Raw genomic sequence first — 19735 nt, 5'->3', positions numbered from 1 at the left:
GTGATTTTTAGTTGATCAACCAGGTGTGTGGTATGGTTTCCTAAGGTGAATTCTACTGTGGTGAAATAAAAACATTTCTTGCATATGCTCTGTGACCATCCCTGGATTTAGCCAACCACCACCATTCCAAATCTCCCCCTTCTATCAATCCTCCTCTTGTTCTTACTCTTATGCCCATTAAATTCTACCCACAGCTACTTAGCTCTTATCATCTTCCACGTAATCCTTCATTGTATTCGCCCATCTGTGCCCCTCTTATTCTTTGCCTACTGACTGTATTATGTTATGCGGAAGATGTTGGTATTCGTGGCACCAGTGATTTTTTTAAACTTCTTGAATATTTTTTGTGAATTTTTCAATTTTTTCTATTTTTCGTCACAATTTTTTGACAAAATAGATCCTTTAGGTGGCAATTCTTATATGATAAACAGTAGCCTGTTTACATCATCACTTATTCAGTGCTTATTATTGAGTGTCTTCAATAGAAGAAATATGAAAAATGAAAGTTCATATCAAAACTGTTGTGTTATGTAAAAATTAAAGAAGGTATTGATTCTAAGAATTGAAATTGAAAAAAGGCTAGTATTTGGTGTAATCAGAGCAGCATTACTATTTCAGGCAGGTGGTATGCATCGTTATTAATGTTGTCATTGGAAGGGCTACATTTTTCCTCGAGATGAACTTTTTTTGAAAGTAAAGATGCAAGTTGCTTTGGAAATCGTCTTAAAATTATTGATCAAAATATGTAGGCCCTAATTCAATTGGTAGGACACTCTTTGGACACTTTATTTTAATTTTTACTCATTAAAATATGCACTGGACACTGCCAATGTCTTAGCAAAGAGCATTGGATACGCACTGTGCCTTTATTTCATTAAAATTTGCAGAGGGCCACCAACACACAGGACAGTTGCCTCTGCCTGCTCCTTGCTCCTCCACTACTGGGTGTATACATAGTTTTGTAATCCTAAGATTTGTACTGCAGGTACTGATACTGCAGCCATCCATTTCTCCCTATTCGGATACAGGGTGTGTTGTTGAGAAATTTCAACACAATGAAGAACTCTTATTAGTTTTCAGTGATAAACATTTCAGCTCTAAGTTTAGCACCCAGAGTAGGAATACTTTTCAGTTGTAGCTGGTGGCCCACAAGTTTTTTTTTGTATTTCCTGAAAATGTGATATTGTAGCTAGTCCCTTTTCCTGTGTAAAGGGGTGAAGCAAGTAAAATACCTTTGTAAATCTCCTGAACTCCATTCTCGTGGTCTCCTTAAGAGGGGAGAAGGGCAGTCATTTCAGTTAGTCAAGGACAGTCTAGATAGGGGAACCTTAGCCTTTAGCCCCTGGATTGAAATACCCAATAGTTACTCTTCACTGCTACATTCAATCCTGACCCTATAGTGGGCGAACTTTGTTTCTTCTGAGCTTTTGGCAATCCATTTAGAAAGAGCAAACCTTTTATCACTCAAAAGATAACCTTTAGTAGTCAGTGAAAAATAATGCAATTTGTTGCATTGCTTATGCAGCTTAACTCTAGCGTCAGTGAGCCAAGTGCCTCAGAGCTCCCAGCTCATGTGAATAATCAATTTCCTTCTACCAGATGTTTCTAAATGTGTTAGTATCGGTTAGATTTTTCTTTAATTCCTAAATCTAAATACGTAGATCTGATTTGATTTTTAAAATGCTTTGTGCCATACTCCTTGTGAGTGCTGGTAAAACTTTGGTGTTAGATGTTATTTTTGTTTCTGGGAAGAATTTTTGTTGATATGTTTTGGATGATCGTGGTGTTAAGCTGTGTAGCTGTGCCCTGATGTGATATCAATTTATACTTATTTCTGCCATTAAAGATGATATGTGTACTATCTTTAAGTTATTGCCATCGGGACATTGCTCAGCTTGATGACCTAATCACCAAAATTGCCGACAAATATTTGTTTTACACACATATTGCTATTTTCTCAATTGGTAGATTAATAATAAAAATATCGTAATGATAGTAATTTAGTTGGCAGAAAGTACACTGCTATCAAAATGGAATCTTATTGTTAGTTTAAAATCAAACAGTAAGTTTTTATCAATTCTTAATCACGCTAAAAGATAAAATTGTTATAAACAGGCATAATTCACATTTGAGAGTATGGTACAAAGTATTTTTTTTCTTTGACGTACACCATTGACTTGGCCCACTCTATAAGTACCTGGGCAGCCTCAGTGGTGGTGGAGAGTAATATCTTGCCGACACTGGTTCTAATCCTACCTGGGTGTGTTTTTCATAATCCAAAGCATGGCTGTTCATACATTTGTCCTACAAGTTAATTTTAATAAAGGAGTTATTAATTTGAAAAATACTTATGTAAATGTAGACTCAATTATTAACTATATTATGAGCTGGTGACTTTATGTCAAATCTTCAATTGTCTGCCTGCCTATGAAGAGTGATTTTCATATGATATTGCATGTAGAACCTACGAGTAGCGTGGCACCAAAACTCTCAGGAGGCAGGCTACAAGAGCGAGTCTTGAGTGGTGGGAAAGATGGGGCTGTTGTCTGTTTGAGTCAAGGCTACCCTGTCCCTCTCTTCAGGCAAGTACCTATATTTGTGTTGTTTGAGGAAAGATTGCTTGTTCAAGGATTAAAATTCCATTTGTGCATGTTCTCCTCTATTTTTATATTTTTATGTTGTGTTAACCTGTGCTTAAGTTGCTTGGTGTCTTGAATGGTGTGCTTTAAATTGCTGAATAGCTTTGCTTTTTCCTAGTGTAGTGGTATGTGATGCACAGATACCCTCATAGTTATTTATAATTAGTTTACAGTTGTCAGAGGTTAAAATATTTAAATTTAAAGTTATACGGTACGCCTTGTATTAAATGTTGTGGAACTTGAAGTGACATTTCATTTGTGAAAATATATTTTTGAATGTACTTAACTTCGATTATGAGATTTTAAGCAAGATTTTTACTTGAGTGAAAGCCAAGCATCACAGTTGGAAACATTTTCTTCAGTGAGGTGAAAAATTTTGCTGCAGTTTTTTTAATGAGAAAAATATTGGGAAATCAGTCAGCTACTTCAAATGCAAATGGTTTCTCTTGAGGGCAGCTATACCAACTTAATGTGTTGGCGTATAGGATTTCTGAAGTTACTCACAATGGCTCCAATTCACCTGCATGAATGATTACATTTATATAATTTGTAATGGAGTTCATGAAGATACCAGTGTAATTTTGATCCTTGTGCATGAATTCACCTCAAATTAAGAGGAGTTGCAAATATCATGTCTTTCAGAGCCAAATGGTGCTGTACGACCAAGGGTGACAAGTAAAACAATTGAGGTAAAAGAAATAAGTCAGAAAGATACGATAGTAGCTTTGTGTCCTGTACAAGCATTCCCAGTCCCAATGTATAGGTAAGGAGATTAAAGCTGAGAAATTATCAGCAGCACATTTTGTTCCACCAATTTTGTTCATATTATTGGGAAATAGTTAGAAGAGGTCATGTGAATTGTTTATTTGACTACAGGTGTCTGTAAATTACTGAGACAGTGTCTGTTTGTTTAAAATGCTCGTCTCTACTGTTGGTTTCTGTTTCTAGTCTTTGAAAAAAAAACTGCTAAAAATCTGGTAAAAGCTTTTTCATTTTGAATCAAAAGTCATGCATCATCATTTTTCAGTCATAAAATTTTTCAAAGGGTTTGAATATGTCAAGTTAAATTATAAATATAAGTTTAATTGTATGACAAATTTGCATGCAAGAACCCGGTTTGTTCTTTTCTATCTCCTACACAGGTGGTATAAATTCATCGATGGTACCACTCGGAAGCAAGCTGTGGCACTGAATGATAGAGTGAAACAAGTCAGTGGAACATTGATTATCAAAGAAGCTCACGTTGATGACTCTGGAAAATACCTGTGTGTTGTTAATAATTCAGTTGGAGGAGAAAGTGTGGAAACGGTGCTAACTGTTACAGGTATGTTACTTGGCTACTGTTCACATTAATTTTGAACACCTCTATGCTGGATGAAATCCACAAGAAATAATTTGAGCCACTGACCTAAATTATGTGACATTCGAGCCTGTAATAATGAATATCACATTGGTTCAGCTTAAGCAGTTAAACTAATTTTCCTGCTTTGCTCTTTTTGTACAATATTCCCACGAGCCCAAAATCTAGTTTGGCATCCTACTATTCCATAGATGTTCACTATTCTAGTTGAGAAGTTTTCGCTCATTGCATGTACATATTATAGCCACCCTCCTCCTCCTTGAGATGATTATTAACAGTCAATCATGTTCTGAGCACTTGAAAGTGTTAGTTAAAGAGAAAATTCTTTCTCACTACCCAGTAAACACGTATGACTCATGCATGAGGTCATAAAGAAGTCTGACGAATTTGTAGGACTCCTACAAAAGAGTTCCAAATGGCCTCATGATGATGTCTTCGTGAGGTCATATGCACTCGTATAGGAATTCTTTTCGCGGTCTCACACGACTCTGAAGGAGCTCATACAAGAGGTCTTATAGGACTCCTATAACAGTTCCAATATGATATAGGCGCAAATGTGGCGCCTCCACGTGTGTGATAATGGAACTACCTGGAGAACCAGAAAAATTACCCACTTCGTAATAGTTCCAATAGATGGCTTTGAAATAGCCTACAGTAACGCCGGGGCCCCTACCAGCCCATTAATTAAGATTTCAAAATACTTTACGCACCTTTATTTAAGAAAACTCTCCGATGACATAAGTACCCGACGTATCCAATTAAAGTAAAGCAAAATAATACATTAAATGAGAACCATAGGTGGAAATAAGGCAGAAAAACAAAATGGAATAGACAACTTCATGACATTTATAAATTTATTCTTCATAATTTTAAGTCAATAAACAAATATCACGAGTTTTTGAATTCTTCCTCTCTGCATACTTTACGCGGTCTCCGCTTGATACAGCCACTGCCTCTCCACTCTCTCCAAGACGACACTACTTGCTGATGTCGGGTTCCATTTCATAACAGAGGCTGAAAAAAACATTGAACTTAAGTTTGTTGAGAGTTATAATTGATAACATGAACATCAAATAAACCTGATAAAGACAATTATCTCATTAGCAATCCCTAAATACTCCCAGGGCCGGTTTTAGCACCGAAGATGACTGTTTTAACTTGGTTAATTTTAGGAGTAACCGAATTAGTGAACTACTTTTGATTAACTCTTACACTTAATTACATTCCTCTTGCATTAGAATGCACTTAGAAGTTAACTTAAATACATGGTGAACGTTATTTCCATGCTTTATCGTTCCATAAGTTACATTACGAAGTGAAATCAAGCAAATTATAAATCGGTTAGCACTTTTGTTTGTTTACGTCATGATTTTGAGAACTGAGAAGTTTATAAACTTCAATGATCTTAGGGAAAACTGTTTTGTGAACCCGAGATAATAAAAACACTGCTTGAACACGTACTAGATATGATCGAGATAGTGTATATTAGCGGAGATAATTTAAAATGCAATAACAGCAAATTTATAAGGACACGATGAATGAATGAAATGAAACATGAACAACAACAAAGGCACGTTACATAACGTGTTCCACCTAAAAATTTTACATGAATATTTACCGATACTCAATGATAAGCAAGAACTTAACCAGCTTGGAAAATAGCATAATTAATGGATTTTCTCATTAACAAGTGGATAAAGAATCGTACACATAAAATCATTGAAACTTACCTTCCAAGTCTCCGTGCACGTAACACATCATGATGTCCACAAGGTTCGTGCCGATCTCAGATCCGATGGAATCCTGATTCACGTTCGTAGACACAAGGAAAAACACGAGCAAGAACTAGGCCATGGAGTACACACGATATTAATCATAAACTAGACGTCTGAGCTCAAGGCAGTAGAATAACACGACAACACAATGGCGGACCTAGCGGAAAGTGGAAGTGTCAGCTTATTTAATAGAATCGGAGGGAGAAGTTTACGAACCCATCTCTTAATATAAAGAGTTAATTGAAGGAAGAAAAAATATTATACACGCAAAAATATATAATTACGATTGAAATTATAATTCATTAACATATACATGACTTGATTTTTCAGGCCTCATGTGTGTGAGATCTTGAAGACCCTATTAAGTGTGAGGTCTTCAAGACTTTATGAAGTATGCGGTCTTTAAGACATCATTCATGTGACCTCATGAAGTGTGAGGTCTTAAAGGCCCTTTCATGTCTCTTAATGTGGAATCTTAAAGGAGTCCAACGTATGAGTTCATATAAGACCTCATTACGAAAACTGTGTTGACTGGGTACTTCTAGGAATCGTATCATCTAAACAAAAGAAAATGTTTTTTAGTTAATTTAAAACCTAATGTTTCCATAATATCAACTTTTGAATTTGGAAGTAGTTAAGCAGTCTTGGAAGCACTAACAGCAATTATGATAGTTATTTTGGACATTCACAATATCAAGATTTTACATTTGACCTACAAAATACTTGATTCTTATAATTTTTAATTAACGTTCATTTGTGTACAATTGTTAAAAATATCTATGAGATATTACTCTATTGTAAATCCTATCATTACCATCAAGGTCAATATAGTAATTACTGAGTTCATGACTATTACTATTATGCATATGCATCAAGTTTTAAAATAGTTCATCATATACTAATACAAAGGAAGAGGTCTTTAACATTCAATTCAATTTCTAGAGTTAATTGAATTTGAAGCACAGCAAACCTGTAGCTTTTGACGTAATTGTTGTCTTAGATCAAATCACATTGTCAAATCATATCACTGAATAATTCATTTATTTAAATTAGTTTCTTTTTATGTGGCTGGTGTTTAAAATTAAATCTGAATCTAAGGATCGGAAAAGTATTTAGTTATTCATTTCTCTTTTCAGCTCCCTTGGCAGCGGTTGTTGAACCTCAAACCCAAACTGTGGATTTTGGCCGTCCAGCTGTATTTACTTGTAATTTTGAAGGCAACCCTATCAAAACTATTGGATGGCTTAAGGATGGGAGATCACTGAACCATGAAGATGCAGTTCTGAGGATAGATTCTGTCAAGAAAGAAGATAAGGGAATGTATCAGTGCTTTGTGCGAAATGACCAAGAGAGTGCTCAGGCCAGTGCTGAATTAAAATTGGGTGGAAGATGTAAGTTTTTTCCTTTATATAAGATGGTTTCATTTTCTGTAGATTTTCCAGAACTATATCCCAGCCATGTTATTGACATTCACTCTATTTACTTACTGATCTCAGATCATTCTGCGCTCAGACAAATCTGAAAAGAGTAAGTGAGCTGACTCGACGTTTGGCGTTTACCATCACGGACTTAACTTATCAATCTTCACCAATCGATTTGGCTTTTTTGTGTTTACATTTTGCTGTAGGTCTCTTAATATGAAGTTAGAAGCAATCTCAACAATGTTTCATCATCATAGCCAGACACTGTTAATGAATTAAACTTACATTGGGTGGTAGTGAATCAAACAAAAAGGGTACACCAGTAGAGATTATTTGCCATTGTTATGGAATTTACTCGGTCAATTTCTACCTTAATATCTATTCAGGAGATTATTTATGTTTCTTGTTGGATTGTAGAAGTTATTAGGGATGGACGAATCCAGGATTTTTTTGGATCCGGATCGGATCCTTGATTTTCGTAGCTGGATCTTCAGATATTTTTGGATCCTAATGCATTTTCAATTGTCTGCTATAAAACGAAGTAATTATTCAATTTTCTTCTGGGTAAATGCAATCAATGGAAATCTATTTAGATTTACATTCAATTTTTAATATTTTTACTGATTAAAAATCATTTTTATAAGTTTCAAATTATTTTTTAAAAACGATAAAATCTTTAAATGCTCAGGATGTAAACTGTTACACTTGTGTTTGGAAATGAAAATAGGTTTCAATCTTTAGATAAAGCGTTGACTGAATTTCGATATTCCACACGTAAGTTTCCCCTGAATTTTTTCACTTTCCCATCGCATACTGACATGTGTTTCACCCACAACTGCTTCAGTTGTGATGAGGTGGATTTTGCACTTCCTCGCGATAGTTTCACGTCACCATGCACGCACATGGTTCTCTTTATGTCAATAAAAATGTTTTACACAATGAAAGATTTTTTGTCAGTATATAATTAAATTACATTGAAACTGTGCAATCTACAACACAATTAACAATATTTAGAACAACAGTGGCATCAGGTTGCAACGAGTTGCGGTAACAGAACGAGACGACTGCTCAGCTAGAGGAAGGGGTGGTTAGCAGAAGCTTGTGAACGAGAGGTGGAGGGGAAGCAAGCGATCCCTCTGTCTTTTAATCAATGACACTACGAATGAGGGAGTCAAAGGCAAACATGTTAGATCTTGCTATTTTGTGACATCGTTGCCTTCAAAGCGAAGCCGGGCAACCTATGTGATATGTACAGTTGGCATTTCTGGGCCATATCTTCTTGTTTGACGGTTCTGATGCCATGCCTGTTTCTTTGAAAATTGTGCTGCTTGGACAATGTTGAATGTTGGTATAGTTTTGTTGTAAAATGAAAATACTTTGTTTCAATCAATTTGAGCTTAAAAAACCTAAACATGCTAGAAATGTGGCGCGTTTGGTGTCATTCTTTTTTGAATCTTGTGCAAGTCATCCAATTGCCGAAAACTATCGAGACATCTTCGGGTCCAGTAAGTCACTCACCCAGCATTTGTTCCTTAGAAACAGAGAATTGAAGATAGTAAGATGAAAAAGGTCTGTTGGTGGGATGGGGTGCGGATGAAACACACTTCTATTTTTCTTTTGTAACTTGATATTTTCCTTAGAAGATAATGATTTATGGACTGTGTTGTCTCGGAAAGGAAAAAAACCTTGGAGGCACGAGGTGATGGTGGGCTGAGGAAGTTTTTTTTAAATCTGCAATGTTGTCACTTTTGACGTGGTTATTATCCTATGGCGTTGAGTTTCTCCTGGTGGTTGTTCAATCTCTTTGTAAGAGTCACACTATGTGCTTGTCGTATTTTGCCGTAAAATTTTCTGCTGCAGAAGATCTGTTGCATTACCCTGTTAAACAAAATGGTTCATGAGCAGGACAAGCATCACAGTTCAATGGTGCATGCAAAGGTTGGATCGGAACTCTTACCACTCCCTTGAATGGGATGCTGCATTCACTGAAGCATAAATTTAAAATTTCAGATCTAGATTCGATACATCAGTGAATTCGGATCAGAAGTATCCAATGAAGGGCAATATCGGTGGATATTTGGATCCGAAGTATCCAATCTGAGCATCTCTAGAAGTTATTGAAGCTAACTATTTCAATAAAAATGATTGAATAAGTAAGTTTTGAATGATCGACCACCAAATACCACCTTTGGACAATATTGCCTTACTTTAGGATGTTGCATTAACTGCATGCCATGGATGATTCCATACTATAAAGTGTGCCTTTGTGAAAGAAAGTGGTCATCAGATGGAGAAGTATCACTATGCACAACTGAGCTAGATCAGCGTGTTTACCACATAAGACCAGTCCTTGCCGTTTTGCAATAAATTTTAATATTACATTTATTTTATTATGCAATGCCCTAAATTTTAAATCCTTGATCACTTTTTTTCGTTTTTTCCATTACTCTGAATGTCGAAAACTTGTGGCCAAGGTGTAGAAGCTCTAGTTCTACTTGGTTGAGTCCATTCCTACCAACAGCCCTTGCATTTGTCAATTCAATAAAAAATTATTTCCGAGGAAATGATTTATTCTTCAATAAGTCCTCTACGTAGCTCTTACACCAATGGCAATTACTGTAAAAATGTTAATGCAGGAATTATTTTCTGAATATCACAGTCATTTTTGCTGTCGTTTTTGCCTTCCTGTCAATATTTACATCTCTCATTCCATTGAAAGCTGAATGCCTAATTACAATAACTCTTTGTGATCTAAATGTAGTTGACATGTATGTACTGCTTTCTTAGCTATCTATTATGTGCGTATGATTGAATTTATTTCAGTTGAACCTCCGCAGTTTCGCCAAACATTTGAAGAAAACACTCTGCAGACTGGACCATCTGTCTTCCTGAAATGTGTCGCTTCTGGGAATCCCACTCCTGAAATAACCTGGGAATTAGATGGAAAGAAACTTTCTAACAGTGAAAGGTATTTTATACTGTGATGTTTTTCTTTAATTTAGGTGTAGGTGGATATGATTCTTTTTTGTATACATGGTTCCATCTGTTCAGGAGCTTGAAATAAGATTATGGTAATAAAATAGATTTTTGTGATTTCTGGGATTTTATTCTTATACATGTTGGGCTTCAGCTGTCAGGCCATATGTCCTTTTTACTCTCTCTATCTTAAAGAATGAAAATATCTCTCCCAGGAGTCGAAAGATAGTTACAAAACAAAAAAATCAATTCCAGTATGTAAATGGGATGATGTATGTTTTCAAGCTCTTGAGAATAGTTTTCTTTGATGCAAAAGTTTTTTTCATTCTGACCCCAGACTCTAAATTCAAGAAAAGTCATTCAATCGGTCCCTGAACAGGAAATACCTTTCCCAGTCATGTTGAAATGTAAAACATGAATGTTGAAAAACTTTGTTAATTTCACATGTATAATTTTAAAGTGACTTTGTTAAAAATGTTTGAAAATATATTACTCAAATTCTAGTTTTTCATGTCAACATGGAGCAATTTCTCCAATTAATGCCGCAAATAATTGATTTTTCTGTCATCCCTTTTTGGTACCTTCCATTGATAACCGTGTATTGTCACTAATTTACTCTGATGAATATGTGCAAAATCACTAATTCTTCAATGATTTTCTCATTTGATTTACTTTACACTATAAGTGGAGAGTGACTTTAGGTAAATAGTTGATAAAGAATCTTGGAAGCATTTTTCTTTAAGCAATTTTTTTGAGCAAATTTATCCTTATCCCAATTTTTGGTATGTAAATGCAGCTATTTCATAATTGATTTAGTTTGTACAGGCATTAGTAGTCACATGTAATTTTTTTGTACCAGAAATGTATTTTATTTCTTTATTTTATTTTAATTTCACACTTATACATATAGTAATTTAATTATATATTTTTTATTTCAGATTACAAGTTGGCCAGTATGTTACTGTAAATGGTGATGTAGTATCACACTTGAATATCTCATCTATCCATACTAACGATGGAGGATTATACAAGTGCATTGCATCATCCAAAGTTGGTTCAGCTGAGCACATGGCGAAAGTTAATGTTTATGGACTACCATTTGTTCGGCCTATGGATAAGAGATCTATTGTGGCTGGTGAAACTCTTGTGGTTACCTGTCCTGTTGCTGGATATCCAATTGAGACCATTGTATGGGAAAGAGGCAAGTAAATTTAAGTGAGCTTATTTTATTAAGGAAGCATTATTATCTGGTCGAAAGCTTCCTCAGTGCCTAGACGTTGAGCTGTACAAAGAATCGAGTATGCCATGTACCTTTTATGGTACTTTTTCTAATGAATTTTCTTAGAAAACTAGCTGATTGAAAAGGCCATTGATGGTGATAGACGGGGTCAGCAAGATGTTCAGTGTACCCCATCTAATTGTATTCACTTGTTTCAATCTCCTTCTGGGTTTGCATGTTTTTGTTGGAGCAATGAATTAATTTCTTTGTTTATTAAGAGCACACTCTCCTCCTAATTGCTATTAATTAGAATTGTCAATCAGATTGTAAGGAAGTGTTAGGTAGTTCACGACATGGTCGTGGATATCAGGAGAAACTCTATGCCTGTGAGTGGTAACGTTGGCAGTGTATTTTCCACAGGAATTTCGTGGGTTTCTTTTGTATTCCTCTTTATGCCTGTCGTAATTCCAGAGGGGTGAAGTCTGGCTCTTCCATTACTAATAGCATTTAGACATCCCTGCAGTCTATGACAAGTGCCTGTACTCCTTAGGTCAGATAAGTCTGATTGGAGAGGGACAGAGAGAAAGAGAGACAGATGGAGGGTAAATAGGAGGGAGAGAAAGACCATGGGTGGGGAGCTCATTCCTTAAGAGTGGGGAAAACACAGTAGTGCCAATGAAAGAAAGATTTTACGGGCTCAAGTAATTTTGATGCAACCAAATAAACTGTGGCCATGACCTTGCTGGCCGACAGGCCCACCTTAGCCTTCTTTGGTACATGTTCACTTGCAGGAACCAATGGTCTTGAATGTTCTTTGGTTTCTGGTGTATTGTGGTGGATCTATGTTTCATCCAGGGTTACAAAAGGGCTCATTAACTCATTTGAATTGTGACTGAACGTCGCCAAGCACTCTTTTGAAGTGTTTGTACGGTTGTGCTTATGCTCGAGTGTGAGCTATCGCAACACACATGGCACAGAAAGCTTTTTCATGTCCAAATATTCAGGTAAAATGTGATGTACCCACTCATTTGAGATGCCTACAGTATGAGTCTTATCACGCACTATCATTCTTTGATCATCCAGGATCATTCCATCGGTTTTATCGACAGTTTCTAGTGCGATGAGCTCTTTTGGGCATCCTGAACGTTCGACATAAATTGTGCGGCTACAACCATACCTGGAATTCAGTAAGCCTCTTCTTCAAAGTTGAATTGGTAGTGCAGAGTTTCCATGATATTTGTCAAGTATTTCCTTGGTTAAGGTGGCAAACTTTTTATACAAGAAGTAATGTTTAGTTAGCACATGAAATTCACATTTTTCCATTTTCGTTAAAGCTCACAAGGTCTGCATTAAATGGCTGTCAAATGAAAACATAATGACTGATCTAGCTCCAAATTTCTCAGCTGTTCACTAATTGATGGCAACCAACTATTGTTGTATCTATAGTTATGATGCGGGAAATTCCTAAAGTCACGGAATTATGAAATGACCCTCATAACCATGGCAAAAAACCAGCATGAAGATGCATGTAGTGAATTTTTTAAAATTATTAATCTAAAATATCCAGTCAATTGTTGTAAAGTCAGGAAATGTTCAGCACTTCGCCTGTTGTTGCTTCCCCTGGGCAGCAAAATTTTTTCCAACTCCAGCCATGTCACAGGTGCATCTTGGACAGTTCATGACGATCATAAGTTAACATGAAATGGTTATGGTGTGCTGCATGCAGTACAATAACTACACTTTTTGATGCCTGGCCTAGGTTTTTCAACTTGAACAAGGTCTCGGAACACATGTTGTTTATATGTCAAGGACTTAATGTATTTTTTTAGTGGTATTACTGTTTTCAATCATATTGCTATTTTCTCTGAATAATTTTTTTTTATATTCCTGCAGATGGGCGAGTACTTCCCATTAATGGAAAGCAAAAAGTATTTCCCAATGGAACACTGATCATCGATAATGTTGAAAGGCTGTCCGACCAGGCTGTTTACACTTGCGTAGCTCGAAATGCTCAAGGTTATAGTGCTCGTGGAACTCTTGAAGTGCAAGTCATGGGTAAGTTTCATCGGTTTATTATATTCTATCACCATTGAACATTTCCTTTTTAGGTCATGGTCATTTCATTTCTATGCTTACTAAATTTGAAATTCGGAATATGTATACGAGGTTGATAAAAATTTTGCTCCCACGAGTATCTGACTGTTATATCTAATACTCTGAGGGGTCCTTGTGGCTTAGTAGGTTTGAAGCTGCTAAGCAAAGGGCCCTTGGTTCAAAACTAGGTGAAGTCTGAACAATATCTCTAATAAAATTCTTTCAATACAAAGTGGAACAAAGAATGTAACTGGCCCCCACTACTCTGTATATTTGAAATTAACTCCTCTATTTCATATTCTGGGCTTAGTTTTATCCTCACCTATCTAGGCCTGAAGGAATGATTTATACTTATACGTAATCAAATTGTAGTAGAACTCAATTAAATTCTTTTGTAATGTCATAGGTTTCTTCTATAAAAATGTTAATTTTGCGGAATCGTAATAGTAAAACTTGTAGAATTAACTAATGAAATCAATACCATATTTTTTGTGCATGAAACCTCAAAGGATAGTCTTTCCTTATGAGCTAAATGAAACATTCAGTTTTATTTCTCTATGAGTGAAGGAGAAAGTATGTTGCAGCAAACTATTTGTACATGCCATCATATCTTTGATTCACTGATGATTGTCGAGGGCATTTTATAAAAGTCAGACTAGTGGGTGTAAAATTTACTCTTATTTATTGTTTTTGTTGTCCTATGTTTTCAAAATATTACCATTACTTAGGACATGAAAATGTTTTGCTCTAAAATTTTTGGCAGCAGAATTTTTGCTTTAGTCAGTACCGATGAAATAAATGTCAGCAAAAAATTAAACATATTCCGTGTTTCAGAATTAATGGGATTCATACTTTGAATTTTGGTTAAAGGAAAAAATATGTTATTGGTCTGATAATGCATAATTAAAATTTTATTTGAAAGCTTTTTAATGTTGCTCTGAAATTCATCTATGCTAAGAAATGGTAGATTCCATTTCTAGGGTTCTTCAATTTGGTAAAGAAGCTCCAGTCTGTAATTTTGACTTTTCACGTCTGGTACAAGACTTAATGAAATATTTAACTTTCAGAATCAACATAATGCCAATCTCAGTAAAATGTATTTGACTGCAACATAGTTTGGGAGAAGCGCTTTTATTGTTTTTCTTTTTCAGGTTCATAATTTTTAAATTATTTTTGCCAAAAAGTTGTCTTAAATGTTTGAATGTGGGATTCAAAGACTTCAATTTTTTAAATATTGTGTGGGGAATCATATTCATGTAAAACAGGGTTTTGTTTCAGATTTGATTTCTCCTTCATCAGGTAGGTTTAAATACTAAATAATATTTTAAATGAAAAAAATATTATTGAATTGGAAGGGTATTTTAAATTTCTTGTATTTGGTGCAGTTTTTTTTAGTATAATATGGTGCACATCAAGAATTGTATGGTGTGCATCATGAATTGTATGGTGTGCATCAAGAATTGTATGGTGTTCATCAAGAATTGCCCTACATTTAACAAAATAATTTGGTTTGTGCATTCAAACTATCGATTTTTAGAAATGGGAAGAAGATATTCTTATTTAATCAAATTATTTTGCCCTGCATTTATTTAATTATAGCATTTTGAAATGGAACAAATAAAGTATCCATAAAATTATATTACAATGCTTTCAAATAATTTATTGAAATACATTTTTGGTTGTTTGCCAATTTTGAAAGGAAATGCATTCCTTTAGCTGTTGAATTTATTTTAATCTCACTGACTACATTCAGTTTTTCACAAGGCATTTGAGATATTTTAAATTAGTTTGGGTATTCTGTTTGGGAAATATTTTAATGTTCATTTTTGTAAGCAAATAAATCAGGGCAGGGAATGGGGGAGTAATCAAAATAAATTTTGGTATGATCTGAGTTCCACGGCTACATGTTACAGGTTTTTATTGGCCATTTTTATTGGAAATAATACAAGGGAAAATATTTAGGGGCACATTTTTTTCCCTCAAACATAATTTATGCTGAAGCATCAGTGAATATTTTCATGGGGTTTATAGATTTGCAGAGCAGTGTCAGCCAATTGGAAGGTTCTAAGTCGTGTGTGATAAAGAATCAAGTTTTATTTTTTCTGTAATATTAAGAAAACTATTTTTAGAACTTACATGGTGGCCCTGAAAGTAATGTGTTTATTTCATTATATTTTGTGGGGAATGATATTTGTGTTGAGCAGGGTTTTGTTTCAGATTTGATTTTTCACTCATCAGGTAGGTTTAAATGCTAAATAATATTTTGCATGGTTGATTGGTGATTCTTTTACCCTTGAACTTTTTTGACGCTATGTGTTGCCATTGATGTTTGCAAATTTTTTTCTAATTTCGTCATTGAGTAGATGAAGTGCCAGGTTTAATAATTTTTAAAGGCTTAATCATTGCATCACTTAGCCAAGACGTTGAACTTCAAATTAATAGGTATGTTGGTGTTTCAGTTGCCCCACACATTACCCCATTCCATTTTGATGGGCCAATAGATGCAGGTGAGAGTGTTCAACTGCAGTGCTATGTTTCTAAAGGGGATAAGCCTGTAACAATCAATTGGCATTTCCATGGTGAAATGCTCTCTTCCCACATGGGGATCAGTACTGCCATGTTTGGCAAAAGTGCTAACATCCTCACCATTAGTTCAGTTAGCCTTGGCCATAGGGGGATCTACACTTGTGTGGCAAGGAACAGGGCTGGAGAGACATCCTACTCTGCTGAATTGGTTGTGAATGGTATGCTAGAGGACAGAACTTAGAGAGTTTACCAAAGTGCCATTTGTTCTTGATGACTCTTTACCACACCTCTTACTGTATTTCCGATTAACTAATTCTTCTGTTGGTTTCCAGCTGGTGAGGTACATCTAAAAATTTAGAATAAACTAACATAAAATGAGGGGGTGTATGCTGTAGGATTACTTTCTGAGGGCATGTAGATAATTAGAGTAGACATAACATATTAGTGCCTTAATTCTTAAGGCAGTAGTTAAAGTTTTGCTGCCAATAGAGCCCTGGTTTTTAACCCTGATTGATGGTCATACCTATGCCATTAACTACCCAAATAGCACACTCATCGTTTGCATCATTTATCATATAGGACATTGTTTTCAAATATTCCTCTCTATGATTCACCTTTGTATATATCCATCCAGCATGGGCTGAATGAATTAGCGAAGATACCATAATGTTTTAGTGGAACGTAATTTTTTTATCATGCTCTCATTACGTATATTTTAATTAAGGCAAGAAAGGTTTCTAGTTATCCTAAAAGATTTGAAATGGATATTGACTTGTGCTGGCTGCAATGTGCATCTTCTTGGAATTGTATTCCATTTATTCTATAAATTTGTATGCATCTTCTGTAGTTGCCCAAAAGAAGACACACTCATAGTTTATCCTGTCTCTAAATGTGCATTTTCAGCTGCTTTCTTTTAACCAGAAAATTCAGCATGGTTCATGTTCAATGATTATGTATGTGAGATGCACCAGTTAGATCACAGAATGAAATCACCTTTTGTTTTCCAAATTTGAAAGCCTCTGGCCAATACATATTGCTTTAGTGGTTTTCCCACAATATAAACAATTTTTATGTTGGATAATACCAATTTAGGGAACGTAGTATACTAATTTGATTTTAATGGCATTTACTTCTGCACTTCAACGTCTATATTAGTTGTATCAGCATTAATTTTGTGCTTTTGTCCATAGAAGTAATTGGAAAGAGTGAACAGTTGTCAAGAATACTACTGTTGCACCCTAAAGCTATTGAATACAATAAATACTTCCCCTACTTATCAGTTTCTGGGATAGTATATGCAGGGTCAAAAATTATTTAACTGCATGTGAAAGATCCATTGTATTAGTGCCAAAATAAGTTAATGAAAATTTGAGATTCTTTTAAAGCAATTCAAGAGGAATCACTGCTTTAATAATTATTTCCTTCTTGTGGTAGATGGAAAAAAACAGAAATCAGTGGGTAAAAATGCGACCATGATTGCACTCAAGGCGTGATAGCTATGTAAGATTTCAGTCTGTCCTGGTGACTGTATGGGTCCGCTGGTTCTTGGGTGCAGCGGGTTACAATCTCAATTTCACTAACATTTCTCGCAACTTAACTGGAGCATTGAAACATTGGCAAAATAGAGGTTGTAACCCAGTGTACCCGAGAGCCTGTGGACATATATTTCTGGTTAGAAGTTTGAAGTTTGGAATGGAAGTAATTAGAGGATTGTTTTGAGTTAAAATAAGGACCTTAGGCCAAAAATCTAATCATTTTCTGTTAGAAAATAGCATCTTCTATGAATCTATGGTATATTTTTTTGAATAGTTTACTTGCCTAGGGAAATAATTTCTAATATTTTTGTCCAAACTTCTTGTCGCTAGGGAGCAAAGGTAATGTCAGGAGTGTTTTGAGAATATTGCAGGAGTCAAATTGAGATTTTTAGGCCAGAAATTGGTTGTTTTCACCATTGATACTTCATTGCTCATTGAAATGTTCAATTTTTAGCACTAATGTGCCTAGTGAGGAAATTATTAGCATTTTATGCCTAGTGGACCAGAGCATGAGGTTTGGTGGTACAGGCTTTTTTTAACATGTAATAAGTAATGGCACTTTGTGCTCGTGAGACTTAACATCATTTATGTTTTGATTAACCTCTATGTCAGGTGTGAATCAAATTTATAAAGAAAAATGTTTTTTATTTGTATCATTAAATAAGTTCAAAATTTTGAAAGGCTATGTAGAGATACATACTGGCTTAGTAGAAGTATTTTATACCTTTGGCTTCCATTGACATTGAAATAATTTGTCTTATTGGATACAATATCCTTTACGAATAGCATAGTGTGCATTTGTCAGTCTTAGAGTCCATAAGTTGTTATAACTCAAAGTAGTTTTAATATATTTCGTACTTCTCAAAGTTATAATGGTTGCCGTTTAATATGATGAGTAGGACTTGGTTCATACATGAGTAAATGTGCTACCCTTAGAGTGTTAAAACCATAAATGCATAAAACCATAAATACACATACTTCAATGAAGTATGTGCATTGGGTTACATCCCATCTGAAATGCTTTTACAGTCAAGCCCTCCATTCTTCCCCTGATGAATCCTGAGCCTTTGAATGCTGGCCAGTTATTTCAGCTCACGTGTGTGGTATCTGAGGGAGATGATCCAATGACCATCTCTTGGTTAATGAATAATACCAGTATATCCCATCTAACTGGCATATCCACTTTCAAGACGGGTGCAAGAGTCAGTAGTCTATTCATTGAATCAGTTGGTGCCCAACACAGTGGACAGTACAAGTGCACTGCTAAAAATCTTGCTGGCATTTCAAGTGCATCATCCTTGTTGATTGTGAAAGGTAGTCATTGCAGCAAACTGTGACATTACCCTTGGCATGACTATCGGTAATCAAATGTTGTGTTTTCTTTTGCATTGAGGTGACCTTTAATTGATTTTGTCATTACTTTATCCATTTATCTTTTTGCTGTATTTATTTTTAGAGTTTTGGCCATTGAAATACTAATAGAATGAGCTTTCAGTTTATACAAAAACTTCTGTTAAGATGCTTTTGAGGAAAATGCCCGATGGAAATAGTTCTCTCTTCAATTTTTAAATCTGAGTACGAAATGCAAGTTGATCCTGTCCGTTAAGGAGAAACCTGACCCTCTGGATTTATTCTGAGAATGGTTTTGATTGATTATGGTAATATTTTCATTAATGCAGGGCAAAATCTAAACCACCCATATACTTGGTGGACTCTACTGATATCAGTAAATTGAGGGATATCCGTGTACGTTTAAAGGCATTGGAGGCTATTTGGTCATATTAGACCAATACAATATTTCTCAGTATCTCCAGGTCGTACTCCTGACACTGTAAAATACGTTTTGTATTCTAGATAGTTTTATGTGAGACACAGCAGATGCTTTCGTGACCACACAAAGTTTTACTTATGGAGTGCATATATCTTTTCAGAGTAGTATATCTTTTCTCAGATATTTGATTGTAGGTCTTCATTATGTGTACATTCCTAGGATTTCTAATTATGATTTTTTTTGTCCTAGTGGTTGCACAATCCCTTGGTAGTTTGATTCAGAAGAGTAAAAGTTAATCTGTTCCATTAAGTAACACATTGCTGTACAATTAGATTCTCATATTATTTACTTTTCTCCTACTTCTAAAATAAAAAAGAAGACTGAATTTTCACGAATTTTCATTTATTGCTTCCAATGCA

At 35.2% G+C, this 19735-nt stretch overlaps 1 protein-coding gene across 50 annotated transcripts in view; it reads left to right on the top strand.

The window, feature by feature from the left end:
- LOC124157505 (Down syndrome cell adhesion molecule-like protein Dscam2) overlaps window positions 1-19735 on the top strand; it is a 273890-nt gene that overhangs the window by 138477 nt on the left and 115678 nt on the right. For 48 of the 50 annotated variants that reach the window (XM_046532267.1, XM_046532279.1, XM_046532276.1 and 45 more), the window contains 5 exons: window positions 3782-3963; window positions 6911-7165; window positions 10019-10163; window positions 11110-11372; window positions 13284-13445. In XM_046532267.1, coding sequence (XP_046388223.1) covers window positions 3782-3963; window positions 6911-7165; window positions 10019-10163; window positions 11110-11372; window positions 13284-13445 — 1007 coding nt within the window. Of the gene's footprint in view, window positions 1-3281; window positions 3403-3781; window positions 3964-6910; window positions 7166-10018; window positions 10164-11109; window positions 11373-13283; window positions 13446-15943; window positions 16229-19735 lie in introns of all 50 variants that reach the window. The other 2 variants (XM_046532260.1, XM_046532258.1) reach the window with 2 other exon arrangements.

The sequence above is a fragment of the Ischnura elegans genome, chromosome 4 (assembly GCF_921293095.1).
Source record: "Ischnura elegans chromosome 4, ioIscEleg1.1, whole genome shotgun sequence".
NCBI lineage: Eukaryota > Metazoa > Arthropoda > Insecta > Odonata > Coenagrionidae > Ischnura > Ischnura elegans.
The sequence above is the reverse complement of the archived record's forward strand: the minus strand, read 5'-3'. Positions and strand labels throughout refer to the sequence as shown.